Consider the following 27,603-nt stretch of genomic DNA (forward strand, 5'->3'; position numbering starts at 1 on the left):
GATAAATTTATGTGCAAAAGTCTCAAACACTAGTTATTGCTAATAATACATTTTCGAAATTTGCAAAACGAATGTCGACACAATAATAACCGTTAAGACTTAGAAATTAACACTTCGTAATCATTTTCAGAATCCAATATATTTTAATGTTCTGTATTTATTCAGCTAATTCTAATAGATCGGCTACACAATGGTCAGCCCGCGTCTAGGTCTCCGCGTCTCGTCTGATTTTCGTCGCCTGCCGCGTCACCGTTTCGGACAATCCGGTTTCGAATCGAACAACGATTATTGTTGACAGTCGTTATAGATTATGTAACGTGTGTAATTTATAGGTATAGGTGATAAATATGTGCGCTCGTGAAAAGACTGCTCTCGCGTCGTGTACGTCCTATAATATGACCTAACATCATGTCCGCTGCTGAAATGTCATCCGAATACACAACTCCGTCTGTCAGTCCGTCATCACATTCTTGAAATTACGGACGAAATATGTTATATTATATTAATTTATACGCGTGTGTATTTTTTTTTTTGCTTTTCTGACGTCTCGAAATATCCTATGTGTGTACGCTTTGCCTCGTGTAACAACGATTTTTTGACGATAAGAACCGATAATCACTTACGTCCGTGTCACGCCACTGCTGCCGGTGTCGGGTTTCATATATTATATATAATAATATATAAGAGTTTCATATAAGTCTCGATACCGTACGATGTACCTATACGTATACGAAACACGTGCAGCTGATACGATGACTCGTCGGACGAGTCGATCCACTGTATCATTATAATAATATTATAATACGTCGAACGGCGTGAGGGGGTCGCCTACAGCTCACTGGCGGGACTAGTTTTTTGATAATAACAATGACAACAACAATAATAATAATAATAATAATAACGACTATAATATTATCGGAAATGATAATTATTTATTATTGATGGTACCTACCAAACGAATCGGTACAGTACTACAACTATGCCATGATATCGTGTACGTAATATAACTACATAAAGGCAAATAGGATGAGCTGCGTGCGTGATGGGTTGCGCGCTAGGCGACGTGCAGTATTTTTCGCGTGTGACCCGGACCGGGACCTACACATCGTTAACCCGCTCGCCTATACTACACGGATGATAACGAGTCGAGTGTGTCGTGTGCGAGGGACGAAACCAAACAGTTCGGGATTCAAAGTCAGAAGGTCAAAAATGGGAGTGTAGGGTATTGTTCCAGCAAAATGCGTGGAGTTTTCATCAATAAATAAATAATCAAGCAACCGCCGTGTCCCGTAGTCACGGAAAAAATATGAAATATTTATTCTTTTAACGATTTATTTTATAAAAAAAATAAATATATATTGCATTATTTAGGCTAATATATTAAAAAGTCGACTATTCTCCAATATGCCGTGTACCCCCCAAAAATTTGCTATAAGTATTATTATAATAACCGTGACTTATTATAAATACAGCGCATAGTGTAATTATTGCGCGATCCATGTTTTATACATGCCTATATTTTTAATAAAAAAATATAAATTTAAAAAATAACTTATATTCTATGTGTATAAAGTTTTAACTGACGGAAATTATTAAAAGAATCTAAAAAAGGAGTATAAAATTAATAAAAATGACCTAATATAAATAAAAATTGCAAACAAATTTTAAAATTGCAAATTTATTGGTACCTCATCTAAAATTCGTTTTTAGAAGCTATGGTTCTACATTAAGTTAGAAATAATCCATTTTTTTTACAAATCCCAACCCTCAATTAACATATTATTATATGTAACCAAGTTTTAACACTAGTAACCGGATCTAACGAAAAAATCGCAACAAAAAGTATTTGAAAGAAATTATAAGAGCGAGCACACGACTTTCAAAAATGTCGATTATTTTTTTTTAGCGATCATTCATTGTTATAACTTTAGATCATATTTTATCGCTTCGATACGCCAATTGACTATGAGACTATCTCGTCACACTGGTATAGTTTTGAGTGTTTTGACAAATCAATGTTTTTAACGCACATTTATATTTTATACGCGAATAGGTGGTGCATACGCAAGACTGTGAATAATTAACTATTTTATTTTTTTAAATAATTTACAATAACATAGCGGTATTATTATCGTGATGTCACAGTATTCGTCCTCCGATGAACCGCTTTCGAACGGTTCGTTTGTTGTGATTCGTTTCCATGGCTGTGATTTATAAACACCACGTGTTACTATCATTCTTTTTTTTTTGTGAAAAACACGTCCTGTTTTAATTTTTAACGTCACCCGTCTCGACAATCCTCGTTTTTTGATCGAACACTGAAATTACAGAACACACAGCGCAAATTCGTCTAATCGTTTCGGACGAATAAATACTCGGTCCTCGCGTAGACACCATCACGTGTCTTCACCTCCTTCGACGCGAAAAAACAAAAAACAAAAAAATTTAAATAAAAACGACACTAAACGTCTCAAAGCTGCAGTAAGCTCGGAAAACCGTAAACAGCAATAGCACGCCGACGCCGTCCACAAACAAAATAATACAATAACAGTAGCAGTATTTCAATAACAACATATACCTACACTACGGGGAAAGAGTGATGCCAAACGAGACTGGCAGGGTGGTCCCCGACAAATCGGCGTGGTCCCTGCAACGCATACGCGTATAATATATTATTTTATTATTATTATATCATAATAATATCATATACGGAGGTCGGTCTCGCAGCAAACACGCGGGACACGACTGTGCCGAACGTGTACCTACGCGCGTAATATACGAATAAGAGGGCCGCAATCGATTCTTCACGGTTCGCGCAAGAGAAGCCGTCGTCGTCGTCGTCCGGATAAAGGCGACGACTGTGCGGCGGTATATTATTGATATTATTTGCCGTGCGCGCCGATAATATATTCGGCACAGTCTTTAAATCGCCCGTGTCGTCGTCTATGTAATATAAAACGAACGGGCGCACATCGCCTACCTGCGGCGCAATCACATTATAATATGTTATCGTCCGGCCGGACCGCCTCTCTGTTTGGAAATATTTATCGGACATCGGCCGACATGCGTGTTGTCCGGCCGTACAATAATATTATTATTAATAATAATAACAACAATGTGATATCGTAATAATATTTATTATCAAGCGCGCGACGGGTCATCTCCGCGCGCCGCCGTTCTGCCAAATATACGCTTATAATATGATGTATAGATATGAGGGGCTGAAGTCAAGATCCGCGCAACACAGTAGTCTTTGCCGTTTTCGGAAGTGTCGGGTTGTCGCGTCCTGTTTGTACGTAAGTCTCTATACTAGATAAATTAGTATAAGTAAAAAATAAAATATATCGTGTTAGTTTTTACGCGTTGCGAGTAAATAATATATGTATATATATACTTATGATATATAAGTATAATACTATAATTCATATAATAAATACAAGTTAGTTTAATAATATGCGGAAGAAAAAAATTGTATAATATATGTACCAGTGTACCGACACAGATGGAGATGATAATGATGCAAATTCGTACAATTTGCACAAAAACTAAAAAAATTACAGATTTATTCTTATCGAATCATAAATGTATTCTACTGATATGTTTTTTATTTTAAAATTTGGAAATTTGATAGAATTTTGCAATTATTTGTTAGAAATATATTTTTCCGTCGTAATAACAAATATGCGTAGTTTTTTTACCACGTTAAAACTTAACAAAACTTATTTGTAAGGTTACAACGTATAGTAGAATTACGATTATCCGAATTAATTGGGATCGCATCTGGTTTGGATTAGTGAAAGTTCGGATATCCACGGAATTAAAAAAAAATAGTAAATGTAATTTTATACTTAATATGTTTTCCTTTATATCTATCATTATCACATATTAAATTAATATGAAATAAAAAATATTAATGATAAAATCGGTATACTGGTTAATGCGTTCGGATTAAGTTATTAAATAAACTTTAGTTTTCAACAACTGAAATGTAACAGTAACCTGAACATTTTTTTTAAATTATTGGTCGTTATATGGATGATTTGTTTCTCATTCAAAGTCTTTTTATGAGACCGGTTACAATGGTTTTGACTCATTTATTCTTCAAATTAATAAAATAAGATTACCTACGAAAAACAAAACTCAAAATAGTAACCACGTCCAGTTCTACCACCAATTAAAATGAATAAAATAATACAAACCCACCAAAATTAAAAAAAAAAAATAAATATTATAATAATTTTCGGTATCTGCAATATAGGTTGAGTATTTTTAATAGAAAAAAATCAAGATATATTGACTGGTAACACATGTTGAACATTGGTATTATTAATTTTTTTTCTGTTTGTCTGAATCGGTTAGTGGTATTGTGTGTGTGCTGGGTATATTTCTGTATTTTCATTATACTTAAAAATTATAGTTAAAGAACCCGTCCATCACTTTGTATCCTACACGTACTAAGTAGGTGGTACAACATATACTTCGGTAGGTCAAAGAGCCAAATTTTATACTTAATTATGTCATAATAATTTGATGGTAATATCATTATATTTGTTATTTTATTGCTGATCCAAAATGTCAATTGTATTATTAGGCCTTTAAAAAGATTTTTTACGACCATATGATTATTGTTATTGCATATTATGAAAATCAATAAACTCTCTTTTTAAAATTTAAATATCAGGTATGTTTCTTTGAATTATTTAAGGTCGTTGCGTGGAGTCACCCTCAATAGTTAACTTTATTTATCATATTTAAATATTTAAACAAACAGAGATCAGTTTTTTTATTAATAAACAACAAGGAGTTGAAATATATTATTTTTAGTTGAATTTTTAATTTAAAAACTCTCGCATTATAAAAATGGTTGTACATGGATACTGGATGGTAATTATTCAATGAAATTAAAACTTGATGACGAAAGAGTGATACGATTTGCGGATTATTTGGTAGATGTATATTATATAAGTGAAGAAGTTCTGTATCCACCTGAAATATGGGCTTAAGCACAAGCAGAGCCAACTTTAACCACTAATATATGCGAGCCATTTCATTATAACTTTAATTTTAGCTTTTATATAGATCATCTAAATATTTTCATGTTCATAGAAAAGTTAAAATAAATTCAAATAGGAACATATATCAAACTAAATAGTATAAATGAACGCTTTAAATACCAACATTTTAAAACAAAACAAAAAAAAAACACGAAAAGTTACAAAATTAAAATATTAAATTTTATAACGATCAAACTCCAATTGATGAATATGTATCAACAATATGTTATTATTTGTAAAATTTGTTATTATTTTATTATAATATAGAATTTTTTTGAGATTTCATGCATTAATGGATACCAATTAATTTTTTAATTCCTACAAAATAACTAAAATAATTTAATGGGAAATAGTTATTTTGCGTTAAAGATGCTATGTAATAAAAATATAAACTTCAAACACTCATAAAAAATTAATTTGAATTTACCTACAAAAACTTCCTACTTCCCTAAAAAGTGCATAACTTTATTTTATATAAGCCATTGTATAATAACTTAGGTTCATAGTCTCATAGAGTATTGAAAAATATTATAGTTTTAAATTACAATTTTTGGTAATTTCTACTGTTCAGCACCTATTCAAGTTTTATCATTTTCATTGTTTTTAAATATTGTGTCTTATATTCTCACTGTTGATCATGTTTTTGTCGTTAAATGCATTGTTTAATGTGTCTGGTAAGCACATTTGTTGCTTCTTTACCGCACTTGTTGTGATTATTTCTTTTATTTAATAAATAGTATTAAACGATCTCAGCGCAGGTAATGCAGTTGAAACAAAATACATCAAACACAAAAGTATCAGTGGAAGTCGTTTCGGTATAATGTTGTGTGTAAACAAACTGTTATTTAGCGTCATGTGTCTCACGACATTAATGTCTAAAGTTTATTCTGACAAAAAACTTTCGGCATTTCAATACATTAATAACTTAAAATATTCTCAACAAAGTCAAGGATATGATTTAACTAAAGTCAGTCATGAAACATTTAAGTGCATTTTATATACGTACATTTCACGACCAATACCTGGTGAGATCATAAACGAAGATACGAAGACTGCTCGTAAGTTAAATATGTTTTATATTTGTATAAGCTGCGTCTTTGCAGAGTGGATTCAAAACCAGTTAATTGAATTAGTCGAACGTATCCCGTATATGTACAAAATTAAAGGTAATGGTTATGATGAAAATTTTAGGCGGGACTTCAAAACAATCAAAGAACCTATTAATTATATTATGAACAAAATAGAACGCTTCATAAATGTACTATTCAATTTCATAAATATGCATTCGTACAAAACAATAGATAAAATGATTGATAAATCTTTATTAAAATTATTACTGTCAACAAATATCTTACTTAATTCTGTTTTGTTAAATCACGATGAAATTGACGTTAAGACAACAGTAACTAAGATTCTAAAAAGTGTAAACCAAGCTCAAAAGTTTATAACGTACAATTGTGATGTTAGATCATCATATTATAATAACAGATATTTTTTTGGTTATTCAATGACTAAAACAAAGACAAATAAATATCGCATCGATATCGATGATTTTTTGGAGAATCTAACGTCGTTTGGTTTAGTAACACGACATGAACGTTATAGTGTTCCACAAATGTTATTATGGGATGTCTTGGCTTCAAACGATGTTGTATCAATGGGACTGCAAAACATTACTCTTAATGTAGAACGCGGAGTTGTGGCCTTTGACACAATATTTCATGCGATTAAAAAAATAAACAATATCGATATAATTTATTGGTACATGAAAATTGTATTGAATGCAATCATAAGATTAATTTGCTATGGAACAGACGAATTACTGTTGAAACAGCGGGTTTTTAATACGAAAATCACTGAAGGATTTAAACTATTGAGTTTTTTGTTTACAGAGTTTACGATCGACTCAAAGGAAGTGATAGAAGGATTTAATCTTTTAGTATCAAACCAAGAAATTACAAATACCCAAAGGAATCAACTGCAGGACGCAATGAAAAAATATTTTAGTAGAAATGTTATAGATCAGGAAATAATTTTTGATAAAACTGATTCATCGAAGATGTTGCCATTTTTCAACATTTCTGGATTAAGCGTTGAGAAAAAATCATTGGAAAAGTTTATGGACGCAATAATCAACCGGATTTCTGATTATAAATGTTTCGTTAATATTTTTGAGCTCTTGAAAATCGATTATAAACAATATTACATGATTCACAAGAGGAATCCTTATGAAGTATTTAATTTTGTACAGACTATAATATTCGAGAACAAAAAAAATAAATTAATTACTAAAATGCTCATTAAAAATGAGGAAAAAAAATTTAATTATCATTCAAGTATAAAAACCGAAACCGAAAATATGTGCAAATTAGTTATTAAACTATATCAATATTGTGTTGAATATAGTATATTTCTTGCTAACGACATTAGAGAAGAAAGGAATATCACGAATAATAAATTTGCCGAAGAAGTGTCAAATATTTTTTATTGCATCTTGAAAACTTTGCAAAATATATATAACAATTATTACACGATTCAAGATCGTTATCTGAATGAACTATTAATGGAAATCATTCCTGTTTTGGAGACCAAAAGAGATGAGGCAAGTGATTGGAAAAATCTAAGCAAATTTGTACATATTCGGATTTTATTTGTTATTATGACAGCGTTAGACAAGTACGGACTTGAAGCTTGTAATAACGAGAAATATGATCATTTTATCTTTAACAATATCGATTACGATACAACAGGAGAACATCCAATTAAACATCAAGAAATAATAGATAATTTGAAAACGTTAATTAACTTAGCACCTCAGCTTACCGGAAGTATCACCTTACCTGATCTTAATTATTCTTTTAAAAAAATAAAAAATAATATTTTAGAAAATGAACTATTGACTGGTGATAGAAAAATAAGGTTGTACTGGAGAGGAGAGCTAAAAACTATTGATGAAATTTTTAAAAACGTTGAAATTTACATTTTGAACCCTTTTTACGTGCATGCATTGTATGATGTTTATTTTAAATTTTTAATGGCAATTTTGTACTATGAATATAGAATAACTATAGAATATGTTCAATGGAATTATGCATTAAAACCATCAGAAAGAGAAAACTTTGCAACTTATTTCAATAATTACAATATAAAGTATCCGAATTTTGGTGAAAATATTCATCCTCAAAAATTGGCAAAGGCTTATAATTTATATTTAAAACGTATTCAAGTTACAGTATATACGGAATTCTACTACATTCCTAAGTCAATTGATTTTATAAAAATAGAAGATACAATTCGAGAATTTGGCATAGTTATAGATTTGGTATTACCAAAGAGAGAACTTAGCTATTCCCGTAGAGTAGAAGATAATATTTCATCTGATAATTGGCTAAAAATACAACAAAACATCAAAAAAACTATTAAAAAATATAACAATATCTTTGATAACATCAATAAAGCATTAACAGATGCTACAGACGAATTTTTGAAATTCAGAACATTTTATAATACATATATTAATTGGGAAGTACCTACTACACCTACTACAGCAAAATAATGTTTCATGATTATAATATTCAAAATAGTTTCGTTAATGTTTTTTTGGTAGTTAAATGAAACATGAAATTAAATGAGTTTCATTGTATTATAAAAAAAAAGAATCATACTTATGTATTACTAAAATAGACATGATAAGAAGTAATTTCATAAAATATTCACTGCTTTACTTATATACCTTTATAAAATTATATTAATTATAATACGTTTTTTTTTAAAATTCAAAAATTAACTGAACTAATCATTTAAGAATAAATAAGTTAGGAAAGGTGTGTATGATAAACTACCATTTTCTAAACATACTATAAATAAATATATATTACAATATCAAGATTGAATTATAACTAAAATATATCAAATATCTATAAATTGTTATTACATAGCATCCGTTATTTTGCGACATATCGGTTAATAATAAAACTGTTTTTAGAGCATAATACATGGACACATTCGAGGCACTCGTTTCCGATACTTGATAAGTTGTAAGTGATCATTAAATGTCTCAAATTTAATTCCGCGACAAGCAAAAATATAATATCTGTATTGGCGATTCCATTGGCGTGTGTGCCGACTATTAATTGAAATAACAACGATAGGAAGTAATATTCACGGTGAAAAATCATATTATCAAAATTGTGTTCGAAGTATAAGCTGAGGAGAGTGACGTATAAAAACAGCACTTCGACCAAGCTGTAACTAAAGGTTTTATAGTACTACTTTTATCGAGCCATTAAACTAATTAAACAGTTCAAAACCTAACGACGAGGTATAGGAAATGAGTTAACCATTATTAGAACCAGAAAATCCCCTGTACGGTATCAATCGATAGATTTTAGAAAACGTTAAAATACTACATTAATATAATTTATATTTCAAAACAATTTAACTATATTTTAATAAACTCTCAAGATTGATGCGCGAAGCAAACTTACCTTAATACTTTTAGTGCGGAGATGCACATTTTTGCTTGTTTGTTTCCTGTTTCTTAATTGGCATTTCGTTGTATTTATTATTCTTAGACCTTAAGTTAATCATATGTAAACAATATTGTAACTAAATAATATCTTGTATTCACTTAATTCTAAGAAATAAATAAACCTATTTTTTTAAATACATTTGTATTGTTCAACTTAAAATAATTCAACATTATTTCTGCAACTATTTAATTATTTAATTTTATAATATTATTATTATTATTAATGGCAAAGGGTAGAACTGTTATACATCGTAACGCAAACAATTTTTGATATTATTACTATTTACTACTGTACTGACACGATGTATGCGCAATCGTATATTGAATGTATTATTATTATTATTATTATATAATTAATATTTAATACACCGTAATAACATTTAAAATAAATATATAATAGCATAGTAATTAATAACTATATTATGTCCATTGTCCAATGTCCATATATATGTAGTATTTAAAAAAATGTAAATAAATATAAAATAGACAAATACAATTCGGCTAATTTATCAAAATAATTGAATCATCACTTATACCTACTACAATCATTGTACAAATCTCAAAATGTGACACATATCATATTTTAAGTATGTTCATACAGTTTCACTGCAAACAATTAATATCTAGATTTTTAGCGGAAAGATGGATGTATTAATTTTACAATGAAATGTTTATGTGTCTTTGTTTTGGTGTGTGTCATCATTTTCTGGGTAAGAAAAATACTTCAACTTTTAGAGATGGTTATTCTGGTATCAAATTTGATGTAGCTTGTACATCAAGTACATCAGGGGTTAAAATATTTTCAATCTTTTTCTTAATAATCGAGAAAAGCAGTAAAATAAAAGGTATTCAAGTTGTACCAATCTTCTGTATATTGAGTGATGAATGGGTGTGTTCAATTTGAATTCAATGATATATTATTGTATGCGAAACGCGGTTCTGAGCGAAGAAAAGTTGGCAAGCCTATATAACTAAGTATACTTCATGATATGTTTTTTAATACAGCTATTAAAATAATTTATTTTATTTTAAGTATGCGGTAGTTTTTAATATCTTAATACATAATAATTTGAAAATGCCATTGCATAAAGTAAAATTTATAATATATGAAATGGTTACAAGTTTTCACTAATAACATTTTTGGACTATAACAAAATAATTATATTTAGATGTTTGTTTTAGTATAAAAAGTTACAATGTAGTCTTTCATATCACGCGGACGTGTTTTCTATTTATTCGTATTTTATCGTACGTAAAGTTATTTTTTAGTGATTTGCAATATATCTTCGGAAAAAAAAAAAAAACAATATGACAATTAATAAGTTGACAACAACTTCTAACTTTCATCCATCTTCGTAAAAATGATGTTATGAAATTATTGTAATTCATTGATGAAAAGGGAAAATAAATAATTAATTAGTATGAATATTTGTTTATGAACATTTTTTCGCTGATTTGATGAGTTCATTATATTTTTTTTTTTGGGCGGTAAGAATGTTTTTTTTTTTATTATGCAAAAATAATTTTTTTTACCTTCAATATAGGTGATCATTTTTTTTTCAATTAATTTTTTTTCTATTTGTCTGAATTGGTTAGTGGTATTGTGCGTGTGCGAGGTATCTCTGTATTTTTATTGTATTTAAAAATTGTATAGTTAAAGACCCCGTCCATAACTTTGCATCCTATACGTACTAAGTAGGTGGTAAAACACATAGTTTTGTAGGCCGACAATCCAAATGTATACATAATTATTTGATGGTATTATCATTATTTTTATATTTTTTTATCGTTAATCCAAAATGTCAATTGTATTATTACGCCTTTAAAAAGATTTTTTACGACCATATGATTATTGTTATTGCATATTATGAAAATCAATAAACTCTCTTTTTAAAATTTAAATATCAGGTATGTTTCTTTGAGTTATTTAAGGTCGTTGCGCTGCAGACGTGGAGTCACCCTTAATAATTAATTTTATATATCATATTTGAATATTTAAACAAATATAGATCAGTTTTTTAATTAATAAACAACAAGGAGTTGAAATAAATTATTTTTGATTATCTTTATCCTTAATCTCTGAATTTTCCTTTAGATATATTTCATATATTTCGAATTTTTCTATGAAAATTTATTATATGATGAAAAAAAAATAGTTAATAAAATTTAATATTTAGCTGTTTTATTTGCAACATTTGAAGATATTAATGTGTCATGAAGCTCGTAGTTTTTTTAAACAGTAGTTTAAACTAAACAGTCACTAGTCACAGCTATACAAATATTCTAATAATTGTTAATATACAAACATATTTAATAAACGAAAACATTTCATACGATTTATTAATTTGTACTTTTAATATGTTTTGGTTTAAGCTGTTGAATACAAAATTGTATAATATATTAATACTTATTTTTATGCAGTACTTCGATCAAGTATAAAGTTTATGCGAAATAATTATCAAAACTATAGGGTATCGTCTGCAATCAATTACATAATTCGACAATGGATGATTTACGTCATATAATATTAATCTGTAAAATGTTCGATTATATTTAGTGTTTATGTTTGGTTCAATTTATATGCAATGACATAAAGTAACACGACAAATTCAACAAATTTAATGTTTTTGTTAACTGTTTATTTATCGATGAAACTTAGCATGAGTTATTTAAGATAATTTGAAAATTCCCATTACTCTATAAATCAGAAATTCTCAACAAGTACTACTTAAGAAGTAAACTTTACTACCAGAGAAGAAATCTCGTGGGATCAAAATTCAAGTAAAATAAATTGTAAGTAATTTTCCAAATAATTTTTACACCAACTTGATTCTTGAGATTATGATACGTCGTTTAAAACGGAGTTTTGGAATTTGACAATTAATTTCCAATATCAGAAATAATAACAACTGAGTTTTCGTTATTTTGTCTGATTTATATTATTTTGTAAAGTTATATATTGATATAATTTGTATGTTGTTGAGTTGTTGAGAAACAATCAACACCGTATCTGCTAAGCTTAACATTAGCGAGTGCAGGGGATATGTAGAGTATATATTATTACGCAGCTGCATACTTTAACATTCTTTAAGGTACAAAAATTGAATCTTGAAAAAAACTTTTTTTGCACAAGAAAAATAAGGGGCGATTTTCTGCAATCTGCATACCCTGAAAAAGATGTCTGCACACGTCTATGAAACTTGGTGGTGCTTTGTTGAGCGATAGGCAATTGTATTGCCTTAATTTTACAATATAATATAGTGAATAATGTTTTATCATACCTTCACAGTGTTGAGAAAGAGTCGGTCAGTTAAAGCATGCGACTTATAATATATTAAGCCACTCTTTGGACCTTGGAATAGAAGTGCTTAAGTCATTGCGTTGTGGTGCTATCAGATTGGTGTACCTGTTTCTATGTGAGCCGCGTTTTCGCACACATAACTACTGTGAGTTTGTGACACACTTGACATCTATTGTACAAAAAACAGTACCGATTTACATACCGTTTTTAAATACATTTTATTCGTAATACTTCAAATTTACTTTGTGACGCTTTCTTCGAATAACATCATAGAACCACAAAACCATACTTGTTGAAATATTTGATAATGTAATTAATCGTACTTAATTGAAAACTTCACAATTTTAGCACAAAAAAGAAATTGCTAGTTTATAATGTTACTGAAATCTAGAAGTATATCGTTTTAATGGAAATCTATAGCCAAATTATCGAAGAAAAATAATAAAACTTGATATTTAATTTGCTGATGGAAATGTAACAGTTACAGATGACAGAACTTAATTTTTATTTTAATAATATATTGATGTTTGAATGATCTATTTCTTAATCATAGTATTTGTTTAGATCATAACTCGCCTTAAATCTTAAGTTTTTGTTTTTTTTTCCATCAATGATATATTAACTTATGGGAGGGGGGTGATGTAGGTGATATATTTCTCCATACAATTTTTTAAATATTGTGTTAAATGTTTAGGAAAATTAAAAATATTAATATAATAATAAAAAAATAAATATAATGTATGAATTATTATAAATTATGAGGTATATATAAATGTTTGTTTGTATTAATTCCTTATAGACTTGTGAAAATTATGAAATATTCATATTACTCTCCCAAAAATGGTTAGGTTGCGTAGTGACATAGTAACGTCACTGTCTACCACAAATCATTAAAATAAGACTAAAAAATGAAAAAAACTCAAAATTAATAGATAACATGTTAAGCTATATATCTAATCAAAAACAATATAAATAAATAAGCAATTTTCATTTCAAAAAAAATGTTATAGTGGATAACTATATTCTGATGTGCTCTTATTTTTTAAATTTAAATAATATTGTAAATTAAGCTATATAAAAACTGATATGACATATAATAAATATCACATGAATATTAAGTGAAATAAAGGTTTTAAAAATTGTATTCTCGGTAATGTAGAATTTAATTTTTAAGTAGCAATAAAAACGTAAAAACATTTAAACATTTGGTTGGTTACAAATAATAGTAAAGCATTTGTTCAAATAATCATTCGCTATAAAGTGTATTTTCTTTCATTTTTTTTCACGTACCTACAATTTTAAATTTTTGATTCGGTATTTTAAAAATTATATGAACCATAGAAATAATACTTTTATTTCATTATTGAAATGGAATTTTGAAATTATTTTAGTAAATTAATTTAAATAAATATATTATGCATATATATATATAATTAAAAATAAACAAAAAATTTCATTTCAACTTTGGACTACTTATATTAAGCTATAAAATACTAAAAATGTTCAAATAATCAATCAAATTATTAAACATTAGCATTCATATTTAATTATATAATATTTGTATTGTACTACAGCATAATAAATAAACTATTAAATATTGATAAAAAGCATAAGAGCAATAAAAATTTGCTTCGGCGAGTAAAGTATATAATTTTATAAATTTTATAATTACGAGTATGTACTATTAAAAAAATTTTGAATTGATTCCAATAACAAAATAAGATTATTTTTTAGTCATAGATTGGTCAGAAATAAATTTATATTTTTTGTTAATAAAATAATTTCCCTATGAATTTATGAATTTTAAAATGTAATAGAAAATTTTTATACACGGGAAACAAAAAAACAAAAATCTATATTTATATACAGCTGTACCATATTTATACTTTATTTGAATGAACTAGGCACAGATACACAAACATAACCATAAATATTATTACGAACATATTCAATTTAATAAAACAAATCAAAAATTTAAAAAATTCCTATGCAGTAGTACATTTGATCCGAATAGTACAATTCTATGTTAACATGTTGATAAAACAATTAAATCATATATTAATGTTTTTGTGTATAACGTTGATCAAGATTTCAGAGTTAACTACTGAATTAGAAGAATTAGAGGAAAAGATAAACAACAAATTAAGTTATACGGTAATACAAAATGGTTTATCAAATAACATTAAAATATTTAAATTTGAATATATTATATATACATACTTGTTTCCATCTACAGACAGCGAAGTAAATAAGAACATAAAATTAAATATGTTTTATATGTTTATGAACTGTTCATTTGCTGAATGGACTCAGCATAAGTTATTCAAATTCATCAGGAAATTTCCATTATTTCATCAAGCGAAATTTTTGAATAAATATAATAATGTATTTAATAAAAAATACGAAAGACTATTGGATAATTTAAGTGAGATTAAAACTTATGTTAGACGCTTTATAAATATACTACTATGTAATTTTTTACAACTCGCCAATTCAAGAAATTATGATACATCGTTTATAAAAACACTGTTCTTACTACATTTTAAAATACGTTTTTTGATGCTGTCTTCAAAAAAAGGCGAGGAACAGACTAAAGTAAATACATCTGATGTCGTGGTCATTCGTTCGATGCTTAAAGTAATGAACTTGATTCAAAATTTCATGGTTACAAATTGTAATGTTTACACACCTAATGAAAAATATCGCGACAATTTTATAAAATCTACGAATTTCTTTGGTTTCTGGATAACTAAATCAGCTGAAACAAATGATTTAGTTGACAAAATTCTAGAACGTATTAACAAACTGGATTTAGAAAATAAAAGGTGTTACACACAACAAATGTTGTTAACATATATGGTGACTGACACCCCGAGTAGTATTGTTTCACGAGAGATTTCTAACACAAAAGTCGAAACAAAATTTGGAACAATTATGATTTATCAGATCCTACAAAAAATTGAAAAACATGACGGTGACCTTGAATTAATATTTTGGTATCAGGAGTCAATTTATAACGCAATAGTAAAATTAGTATATAATAAAACAATCATGGCATTAAACACAAACCCTAATCTAATGACTGTCATTGTTAACTCGATACCAAACTTTTTAGATTTGCCTGACGATTTCATTGATTTATTTACAATCGAATACTATACAACTGATGCAATAATTACATTGATTGATGGAATTACTAGACTTCGTAACTCCATTACCAATATCATATTAGAAACCGATTATTCAACACAATTTATAGAAGTTTCTAATTTTGAAGATTTTACGGCATATATAAATTCAAGTAGTGAAGATTTTTTCTGTTTTTTGTCGTTGTTGAAATTCTTACGTAAAGAATTCGCTAAATACTACATACCATTTATAAGCAATCCGACAAAGATCGAACATATTGTGAAGTACAAAGATGTGCCAATCAGAGAAATCGTTCGATCTGACGTAGACGATAAGCTATCGAATAGTATGTGTCAATATGTTAGAGATTTGTACGGTCTTTGTTTGGATTTAACCATAATTTTTAATATGATTAAAGGTAAAGCAAAATATGTTATAGACCAATATCTGAGTAGAGCAAGTACTATTTTGACCACTATTAGAGAACGGTCCATCGATGTAATGCAATGGTGTACGTACAAAGAATGCGGTGACCTTTTAAAAGTTTCATACGATTTGTACGTCGTCTTGAATCCAAAGCATCGTGAACATTTTAAATTCCAACAAACATTGATGATTACTATGGTTATGTCTATTTTAAATACATATGGTATTGATCACTGCAATCCACCAAATTTCAATTTTTCATTATTAAACAGTACATATTTTGAGAATATAGGCAATGATAATATATATAAAAACCGTTTAAATTCATTTGTGAAGACTCTTGAAACCAATCAAAACAGTCGGATGATTGAAAAGTATGGAACTTTTTTAAATATTGAAAACTTTTTCAGTAACTATCTAGAAAACACGAATTTGTTTCAAGAAGATAAGGATAAGATTATTTTTTTTTGGAAAGGTGAAAAAAAGTACATATATCATATTTACAAGAACATTAGTGTAATAATTATGCATCCTTCGTACGTATATGAATTTTATGACTTATATTTCAAATTTATTATTGGTTTAGTGTACAACAAAATATTGATTTACGTTTATTATTTAACTGATAACGATCATCCTCAATCGAATGATTTTAATTCTGACGAATGTAGAAAGTTTTCTGATATATGTATGACATTACTTAATAATACAAATTTTCCAAAATTCTTATCGGTACTAGTATCCAATGTTAGAAAATTGTCTACGTTAGTATTTAATATATGTTCACAAAGAGTTATGATTTCCGAAAGTTACAATAAAGTTAAAACAAATAATAAAAAAAGCAATATTAAACTTAGTTTACCACAATATAATGTATTTACCAGAGAAGAAAATTCAAAAAATTTGTACACAGAAATAGGAGTTGTTAAAACAAAGATTAAAAACCAGTTCGAAACACTTGGAATGTTTGTGGAAGAAAAAAAAATAACAGTTTCGCCAACCTCAATAAAAGAACGATTTTTCAAAAAAAAGAAATGTACTTTAATCGAAAAGATATTTAAAAACTTGAATGAAAATTTAGATTTAGTCGTCTCTGCTAACATAATGTTAACTCACCTTATTATAAATATTTAATTGAAGTTGAACTGTAATAAAAGGTTAATATATATATATATATATGTGTGTATATCTAAAAGTAACAATCTATTCACGAGATTAAATTAAAATGTAAGTATATATTAGTTATATAATGATAGGACAATTTAATAAATTATAAATAATATCGGTGCAAAATCTGAATAAATAGTAAAAATCAATCTGTTTTTCATTGTTTATTATTTATTTATTGTGTAATTGTTCTTGTTTTGTGAAGCCTGCATTTTTAACTGCATATTCTAATGATGTATGTAAAATGTAATTATTGTATAAAAGGTAATGAATAGTAAACGAAGACTTATTGTTTTTTGACTCTAAGATCTTAGAAGAATGAATATAGTAGTTCACCAAAAATTATATAGAATTTGGGATCACTATGTTGACCCATCAACTAGTAGGCGGACAGGATATCAGGCCGACAGTGTGTCTAAAATTCTAATTTATTTGTTTAAAAAATAAAAAATGTATTATTAAATTACTATTTATTATTCATATTTAATATTATCGATATAATCGTTTAAACAATATTCGTTTTAATAATTAAAATTTAAAAAATTAAATTTATAGCTTTGTACTATAAGTTTTACTTTAAAATATCTACGATTGTCCTATTAAATTTATCATCAATAATATTATTTAACTGTTTCTTATTGTTTACCATACCAGAGGCATTTATAAAAAGTTTGTTGTTCAACAAAAAACTCTCCATTATTATAAAATAAAATACGATAGCACAAACATTATCGATTCGAAATAACATTAGAGCATAACACAAATGTATAATACTGTTTCGATATCTCATCACAAATAATTGCTTTGATAAATTTCGATATTATTATTTGGAAATGTTGGATAGAGGTACACAATATAATATCATTATTTCTTATCGTAATAATAATACCCAACGTCGGCTCGTCGGCTGTTGGCTCATCTAGTCCCATGGAATTTATTTATATACTGTATTTAACTTAAACACAAAAAACTTAATTATAATTAAAATACATTTCAATTAATATTTATTCTTATTTCCTATAACAAAACGTATTTTTTTTTTTTATAGTTTCCAATATTATTGCTCAACAATTTAAAACCATATTAAAATAATAGTAGCTTTTATTTATTAAACTAAAAATATTTTGGGTTGTATAGATTTCATGACAGCTTAATGTTATATGAGTAAACCAAGTCAATAAACCCTAACTATAGGAAAACGTTTATTATAGATTGTATTAAATTAATTAGTAATGTAATAAAATTATGTCATGGAAACTTTCTGATGTACTATACATTTATTAAAAAAAAATTTTTCATTTTTGAATTGTAAGTGAAATCGTAATTTTTTTTATCACTATTTTATCTACATTACCTATATTTGCTATACCACATTTTTTTAATTTATAAATTAATGTATTTTATTAAAACATTGTAAATAAAAAAAAATATTACAGGTATTTTTTAAGAAAAATCTATTGTTATATTGTAAGGTACCTAGTAATAATTAAAATTTAATAAAAGGCATATTTTAAATATATAATAATAATATGTATGTTACCTACTCATTTTTACTATAAATATATTTATATGTATATATTGCTTTTTTCATTAATCTAAAATTTATATAGTTTGAATTACCTTAAACAAAATAATTAGTAAATGTGTAACTCTACAATAAACTACCATAAACTCCATTTTTAATTTAAGGTTACCCAGATGAAATATTTAATAGGATAAACTTAAGAGAACATATTCTATTATATTGCTATGGAAAAAAATCTTTGTATATGATTTTATGTATTGCTGAAAACTATCACCAGGATACATATTTTTGATTTCTGTATTTGAAAAAGGTATATTTTATTCAAAATTATTTCTTAATTTATATTGTTTTTATTGGGAATTTTAATTTAAGGTGTTGTCTGCAGGTTTTGAGTATTGTATTTTTTAAATTTTTTTTTGAACACTTAATGTCAAGCACAATATTAGTAACGATTATTACTAATTAAATGCAAACACTGCAATTGCGAAATTCAACAATCTAACTACTTACATTTTATGAATAATGAACTATTACCTGTAAAATTAAGTTGCTATCAGTAAACAACACAATTTAATTAATGGTTTATATTCTAAAATAATTCAAATATTTTCATGGTTTTAATTTATTATATATATATATAGTTTAAATTATTTTTACAATCTTAAATTTTTATTTGCAGATTAAAATTTGATTAGTTATTGTGATAGCTATAACACGACAATTTAATACAGCGGTTTGACATCATGTAACACAAATCAGAAAATCAGAGAAAAACAACAATATATATAAATGTATATTATGAAGAGTTTTATACATTATAGCTGGATTAGATTTAAAATATTTTTTTCTGTGAAATACATACTTTTTCAATCGAATAAATATCCTATAGAATTTACAATAATAAGTCTTGTAAGAAAATTTGTTTTGTGATTAATATATAACAGTGCACTTTATACAGCAGCTTGTATATACGTAAGTTAACAATTTGAAAATATATAAGGTCTTTTATAAGTATTATTATTTAATTTAATTAACAAAGTAGTAACATATAATATACACACAGGTCTGGAAACGTATAAAAGAGATATCAAAACTTATAAAGCAGATCAAAACAATGGAAAAATTAAATACACAGTTAAATGTACATTCTGGTGTTAAAATGTTTAAAATATTTATATTTTTGTGCATTACGTCGATCCAGTTCAAAATTATTGCAACTGAGTTACCACAATTACAGGAAAATATTATCTATCAAGAATTAAATTACACGATAGTAAACGATTTTTCAATTAAAATAACATTATTCGACATTGATTATATTATGTATGCATATTTAGTTCCATCTACAGAGAGCGAGGTAAATAAATACATCAAATTTAATATGTTTTATATGTTTATGAACTGTTCATTTGCTGAATGGACTCAGCATAAGTTATTCAAATTCATCAGGAAATTTCCATTATTTCATCAAGCGAAATTTTTAAATAAATATAATAATGTATTTAATAAAAAATACGAAAGACTATTGGATAATTTAAGTGAGATTAAGACTTATGTTGAACGTTTTATAGATATTTTACTATGTAATTTTTTACACCTCGCCAATTCAAGAGATTATGATACATCGTTTATAAAAACACTGTTATTATTAAAATTGAATATACACTTTCTGACGCTGCCTTCAAAAAAAGGCGAGGAACAAACAAAAGTAAATACATCTGATGTCGTGGTCATTCGTTCGATGCTTAAAGTAATGAACTTGATTCAAAATTTCATGGTTACAAATTGTAATGTTTACACACCTAATGAACAATATCGCGACAATTTTATAAAATCTACGAATTTCTTTGGTTTCTGGATAACTAAATCAGCTGAAACAAATGATTTAGTTGACAAAATTCTAGAACGTATTAACAAACTGGATTTAGAAAATAAAAGGTGTTACACACAACAAATGTTGTTAACATATATGGTGACTGACACCCCGAGTAGTATTGTTTCACGAGAGATTTCTAACACAAAAGTCGAAACAAAATTTGGAACAATTATGATTTATCAGATCCTACAAAAAATTGAAAAACATGACGGTGACCTTGAATTAATATTTTGGTATCAGGAGTCAATTTATAACGCAATAGTAAAATTAGTATATAATAAAACAATCATGGCATTAAACACAAACCCTAATCTAATGACTGTCATTGTTAACTCGATACCAAACTTTTTAGATTTGCCTGACGATTTCATTGATTTATTTACAATCGAATACTATACAACTGATGCAATAATTACATTGATTGATGGAATTACTAGACTTCGTAACTCCATTACCAATATCATATTAGAAACCGATTATTCAACACAATTTATAGAAGTTTCTAATTTTGAAGATTTTACGGCATATATAAATTCAAGTAGTGAAGATTTTTTCTGTTTTTTGTCGTTGTTGAAATTCTTACGTAAAGAATTCGCTAAATACTACATACCATTTATAAGCAATCCGACAAAGATCGAACATATTGTGAAGTACAAAGATGTGCCAATCAGAGAAATTGTTCGATCTGACGTAGACGATATGCTATCGAATAGTATGTGTCAATATGTTAGAGATTTGTACGGTCTTTGTTTGGATTTAACCATAATTTTTAATATGATTAAAGGTAAAGCAAAATATGTTATAGACCAATATCTGAGTAGAGCAAGTACTATTTTGACCACTATTAGAGAACGGTCCATCGATGTAATGCAATGGTGTACGTACAAAGAATGCGGTGACCTTTTAAAAGTTTCATACGATTTGTACGTCGTCTTGAATCAAAAGCATCGTGACCATTTTAAATTCCAACAAACACGGATGATTACTATGGTTATGTCTATTTTAAATACATATGGTATTGATCACTGCAATCCACCCAATTTCAATTTTTTATTATTAAACAGTACAAACTTTGAGGATATAGGCAACGATGATATTTTTAAAAGCCGTTTAAATTCATTTGTGAAGACTCTTGGAACCAATCTTAACAGTCGGATGATTTCGAATCACAAATTTTTTTTAAATGTTGGTGATTTTTATCAACGTTACATTTCAAAAGCAAATTTTTCTACTGAAGACATACAAATGATTAGTTTTTTTTGGAAAGGAGAGAAGAAAAACATCGATGAAGTCTATAAGAACATAAATGCGATTATTATACATCCATCGCATGTATACGCATTTTATGATTTATTTTTCAAATTTGTTATTGGTATTTTATATTCTAAGATGTGGGTTATTATTCATTATTTAACCATAAAAATTTATCCTAAAATAAATATATTCAATTCTGATGAATGTTTAATGTTCCTCAACCTATGTGAGTTGTACCTGAATATTTCAAATTTCCCTCAACATTTAGCAGTATTAGTAACTAAAGTCAGTCAATTATCATCGTTAATATTTAATCTATGTTCTCATAAAAACATAATTTTCAAAGAATATAGAGAAATGTCTATCGAAAAAAATCAATCTGAAATAAAGGAGTTATCACCACAAGATAATGAATTAAGCTGTGATGAAAACTCAAAAAGTTTTTACACACAAATACTTGATATGAAATCAGAAATAGATCGACTTTTCGAAATGTCTGGAATGTTTGTGCTTAATAAAATAAAAACAGTTTCGTTAGATATTTTAACTCAATTTTTTAAACCCAACACCCAATTTGTTAAAAAAGTTTTTGATAACATGACTCAAGATTTTTGTTATTCACTCACGAGTGCTTATAATATATTAATAGACATCCTAATAAATATTTAATTAATTATTATTATTTTCGTTTTTAAATGGACATAATATAAAAAAAAAAAATACCAAAACTAATTCATATAAAAATAATTTTCGTCATTTTTGTAGTATAAAATTATTTTTATTTTTATACTTACGGTGTTAAATACAAATATATCTAAAGATATACATATTATATTATTTTAGTTGTAATTATATCATTTCAAATAATGTACGAGAATCTAAAATTACAAATAAAATTAAAAATTATATTTTGTAATTAATATTTATTATGTTTTTTTTCTTTAATTATTTTTATAGATGTCAATGGATCGTGTTATTTTGTTTGTATTTTGTGATTTTACCAAGAATATTAAATTTAAAAAAATATTGATTTGTATACTTTATTAAATTATTTTTATATTGGTAAACTATAATAATTTAAGTTTCATGAAGTTAGTGGGAGACTTTTATATTTGTGCATCAACGTATGTGAGATGGGTCACTAATTTTTATATTCGTATATTCTGAAAGAACTATTTGAGTACTAAAACTTGGTGGTATATCCGGAATTAGTACTTTTATACTCCCGCTAACTTCACGGACCTACTAATTTAGAGGTTAGATGAATAATTGATAAGTTAATATAACGAAAAAGTCACGGTTAGGTTGATACTTTTTTATATTATAAACATTCAAGTATCTTGATACATCTGTTTTTGATACAAGTATAACTATATTATTTGATTTTTATTAAGTATTTTAAAATGTATTATAAAATATTACCTTTAATAGTACACGATAGTGCTATAATTCATCATTCAGTAAATTAATATTTTTAGCATACAAAAAAATGTAATCTAAAGTAAGTTTATATTATATGGCTACTATATACTATTCACTGATGAAACCTTTTTAAGTATAAGGTTATTAAATTCTTATAAAGATGATGAATTTATTAAAAAAAAAATTATATACATATGTTTTGTTGTTAATTTATTGTTATCGTAATACTTGGATCTCCAACATAATATACAAATGATATATTAAGATATATATATAACAAGTATTTAGTTACCCATTTATGTTGTCTATTCGCTAGTTAAAAACTGTAATATGGATAAGGACCTAGGCTAGGCCTTTGTTGCTCTGAAAATTAGTATTAGTATTTTGAAATCATATGAGAAATATAATTCGACATTTGTTTCATAAATTTGTATTGAATTGAAGCTTAATTTTTGTTTTTAAATATATAATCCTTAAAAGTGTTTTTTAAAAACGAAAATTTATTAAAAAATTTGAATATTTTAATGACGCACACTGTTATTTACTTTTGTGATGCTTAAACTATAATTTGTTAGTAAAATGTGTACATGATTCCAGTAAATTTATTGACAAACGTTCCCATGTATGCATCTATAATCTATATTCACGTATTACCTCTACCCATACACAGACCCGTAGTCACGATATGAGAAGAAGCAATCGTTGCTCCCCAAAAATTATTAAATATTTATATTATGTAGTAGTATTTTATGGTTAAGCATAGGTATAGCTAGATATGCATTTTATTGCTTGATAATTATATTGGAAATAGAAGTACTGTTTAGTTATAATTTTTTTTTTTTTTAGAGCTTTATTTACAATGTAAAGTATTCAAAGCTACATTTGAAACAATAACATCAGTTGAAGTATTTAGAAGTAGCTCAGCAGTAAGTGAATCGATATTTTTCTGCTCAACCCGACTTGAAAATTTTCAAAGGCAATTAATGAAACATTACCGGCTTTCCAACTTGGTTTTATTAGCGTTGAGTCCAAACAGACAGAAAACTTAAATTTCAACGTATTTTTAATAGATTTTGACAGGCAATAGGATAGAAATTACAGCAATATTAAATTTAAAAAAAAATTGGTAAATAGACGCTTAAAAAATATTCAATATTTAATCGTGTACACTTTAATGTGATTTTTATTATTTTTAGTTATTATATTATTTATTTTTTATTTTTAAAATAAAATTCTTATTGCAGCAAGCACTTAAAAAATGTTAAAAATGTATTTATATCGAATCACAATGAGATTGTTATTAATTTGGATTTAATTTAGAAATTGACTACATTATAAATAAATTAAAAATTGTATTGATATGGTTTTCTTCTAAATGTTCTCTTTCAATTTGGTTGCTCCTCTTGATGATTTGGTCCAACTATACTGGCTTGCCCATACTACACGCGGACGGTAACTATATTATAAATTATAATCGTTCTTAATACGACTGTATACTTACCGACAGCAAAGCCGTGTAAGACGTATATTACGTATTATTCATATATATATCGAGCCATATTGGTATCGCGCTGTGTGCGGTCTCCGTTGTTGTGCGTATATTTATCTGGACCGTCACCGCCACTACGGGGTCTGCGGTGTGGTCTGGTATTGGCCGGCGTTCAATCACGGGACACCTGTATTTCGCCACAGCCTAATAATATAATAGGCATAACGATATTATTACTGTATACATATCAATATCGATATCGATCCCCTCGGCCGTCGGCTGTTGTGCAGTACAGTCAGTCGTCGTTATTATCGTTCTTTCGGATGTTTATCTTTGAACGCGATCGTAATAATAATAATAACAATAATACGAATAATCCTCCGTCTTTTGAAATATTGCGCTACAGAGTTGTTTTTATTTTCACGTGTTATTCTCTACATAGCAACACACACACACACACACACGCGCGCGCGCGGCTCCCCTTTCGACACACACACAAGTCAGCCACACGCCGACCCCAATTATTATTATTATTATTATTAACATTGCTACCCTGCACTATACCGATCGCCGGTATATACCTATTGTACAGGTACACGGGCACCTAACATTATATCGAAAAAGTATATTTTATTTATTGTTGACGTCGTCATTGTCGATGCCGTTGTCATCCTTTTCGGTGTACTCTACGACTTCACGGCGGCCGCCGCGTTATTGTAGTCTCGCTATTCGAAAAACGGTTGCGATAAAAGCATGAAATCGCTGTCTGCTTGCGTGTGGTCATAATTGTCGGTATTCCGTTCACGAAAGGGTGGCTCAAAAAAAAAAAAGATAGTTTTTGTCAAACCATTTTTTTTAATGCCCCCCCTCCTGTTAAACGAATTTATGAGAAACGAAGATCTTTCGGTGCGTAGGCCCTACGGCGACGGGATTTTCCACGTTACCTCAACCGCACTGTGAAAACAACCGCGAATGGTCGGTATATTTTTATCCGGTTTGACCCAATATATATGTTATAATAGGTACTTATAGTTATAATAATATAGTGTAATATTATTGGGTTGGCACGCGCGAAGACTGTGTGCTCCGCAAACAAAAAAATGTTTTTAATCTTAGACAGTATATTTAGGTGAAACGGCATCGTTTAAATTTAAACGTGTTCGTACGACCGATAAATAGGGATCCTTGACATAAATATCAGTTAATTTTCCCACAAACCGACTGAAGCGTTCTGAATCGCAATGCATAACCTCTATAATCGCTATGCCTATAAACAGTATAAACCCTGGAGTCGGACCGTCTATACGCATGGGCTTTCCAACTAATTTTACAAATATATATAATGCACCTACGTATTTATATTATATACACACAACATATAATATATACCTACGCGACTAATACGCACTATCGGCCGCCGGACCCGAAGGCGGGTAGAGGTAAACCCATCGAAAACTTCGCTATTGGTGTTCATTACTTTAACGCCCGCTAAACCCCGGGGTTAATTACCTGCATCGGTCCATTCAATCAGCCTAAGTGCCCAGACGCGTTTTACATCCCTTTATAATAATAATACAAGTTAAATAGGAGACCAAAGTGGGCCATCTCATGGCGAGAAATCAAATATTTCTGAAAAGTAATAAAGAAGGATAATGAATAGTTGTAGTTTTCTTTTGATAAGAACAAAGATTAACAACGCAAACATAATAATATAATATAATATAATATAACATCATAATATTTTGAGACTATATAAGTTTCAACTACGTAAGAATAATATTTCCTTAAGAGGACGCTATACCGCATGTGTTGTCTCTGTCTTATACACGCGTAACATAGCTAAAAACTGTTTTGCGCGGGACAACTTTACTTCCTCGATATTTTAATAAAAACAACCAAAATTCTAAATCCCATTGGGAAGAACTTTACCTGTGATGTAGCGTTTTAATTTTTTTGATAGTGGAAACCAATAATTTTTAATAATTAAATGAAAAAAACCTAAAGTTCTCAAACCGATTACTTTAATTGCATTCATGTTATCAAAAAAATTAAAACGCTACGTCACAAGTAAAGCTTTTCCAAATGGGCTTTAGAGTTTTGGTTGTTTTTATTAAAATATCGAGGGAGTAAAGTTGTCCCGCGCAAAACAGTTTTTAGCTATGTTACGCGTGTATAAGACAGAGACAACATATACGGGTATAGCGTCCTCTTAAGAAGTATGATCTAGTGGTTTAATGTTTTGACTGTTATTATTCATTTCTAATATGGTCTGCAAAAATAAATATAATTTTAACGGTAGGTATAATATATTTTCTACTATTATAAAATTTGACGTATATTCACGTGTTTGAGTATAAAAAAACATTTCATTTTGGATTATATTACAAATAAACAAGTAAATATATTATCTAATAATGATATTTAAATGT

The 27,603-nt window shown here is 27.7% G+C and overlaps 1 protein-coding gene across 1 annotated transcript; it reads left to right on the forward strand.

Moving 5' to 3' along the window:
• Positions 1 to 5,827: 5,827 nt before the first annotated feature.
• On the forward strand, positions 5,828 to 9,675 carry LOC113552874. Its single transcript, XM_026955868.1, has 2 exons — positions 5,828 to 6,112; positions 6,947 to 9,675. Exons 1-2 carry the CDS (start codon positions 5,875 to 5,877, stop codon positions 8,608 to 8,610), a joined length of 1,902 nt encoding a protein of 633 aa, XP_026811669.1. The 5' UTR covers positions 5,828 to 5,874; the 3' UTR covers positions 8,611 to 9,675.
• The last annotated feature ends 17,928 nt before the right edge of the window (positions 9,676 to 27,603 follow it).

The sequence above is a fragment of the Rhopalosiphum maidis genome, chromosome 2 (assembly GCF_003676215.2).
Source record: "Rhopalosiphum maidis isolate BTI-1 chromosome 2, ASM367621v3, whole genome shotgun sequence".
Classification (NCBI taxonomy): Eukaryota; Metazoa; Arthropoda; class Insecta; order Hemiptera; family Aphididae; genus Rhopalosiphum; species Rhopalosiphum maidis.

Excerpts from the sequence above, each read along its gene's own strand:
- LOC113552874 (XM_026955868.1), top strand. The coding sequence starts at position 5,875 with ATGTTGTGTGTAAACAAACTGTTATTTAGCGTCATGTGTCTCACGACA. Across the intron at positions 6,113-6,946 it reads CGAAGATACGAAGACTGCTC|AGTTTACGATCGACTCAAAG; the intron begins GTAAGTTAAATA and ends TTTTGTTTACAG.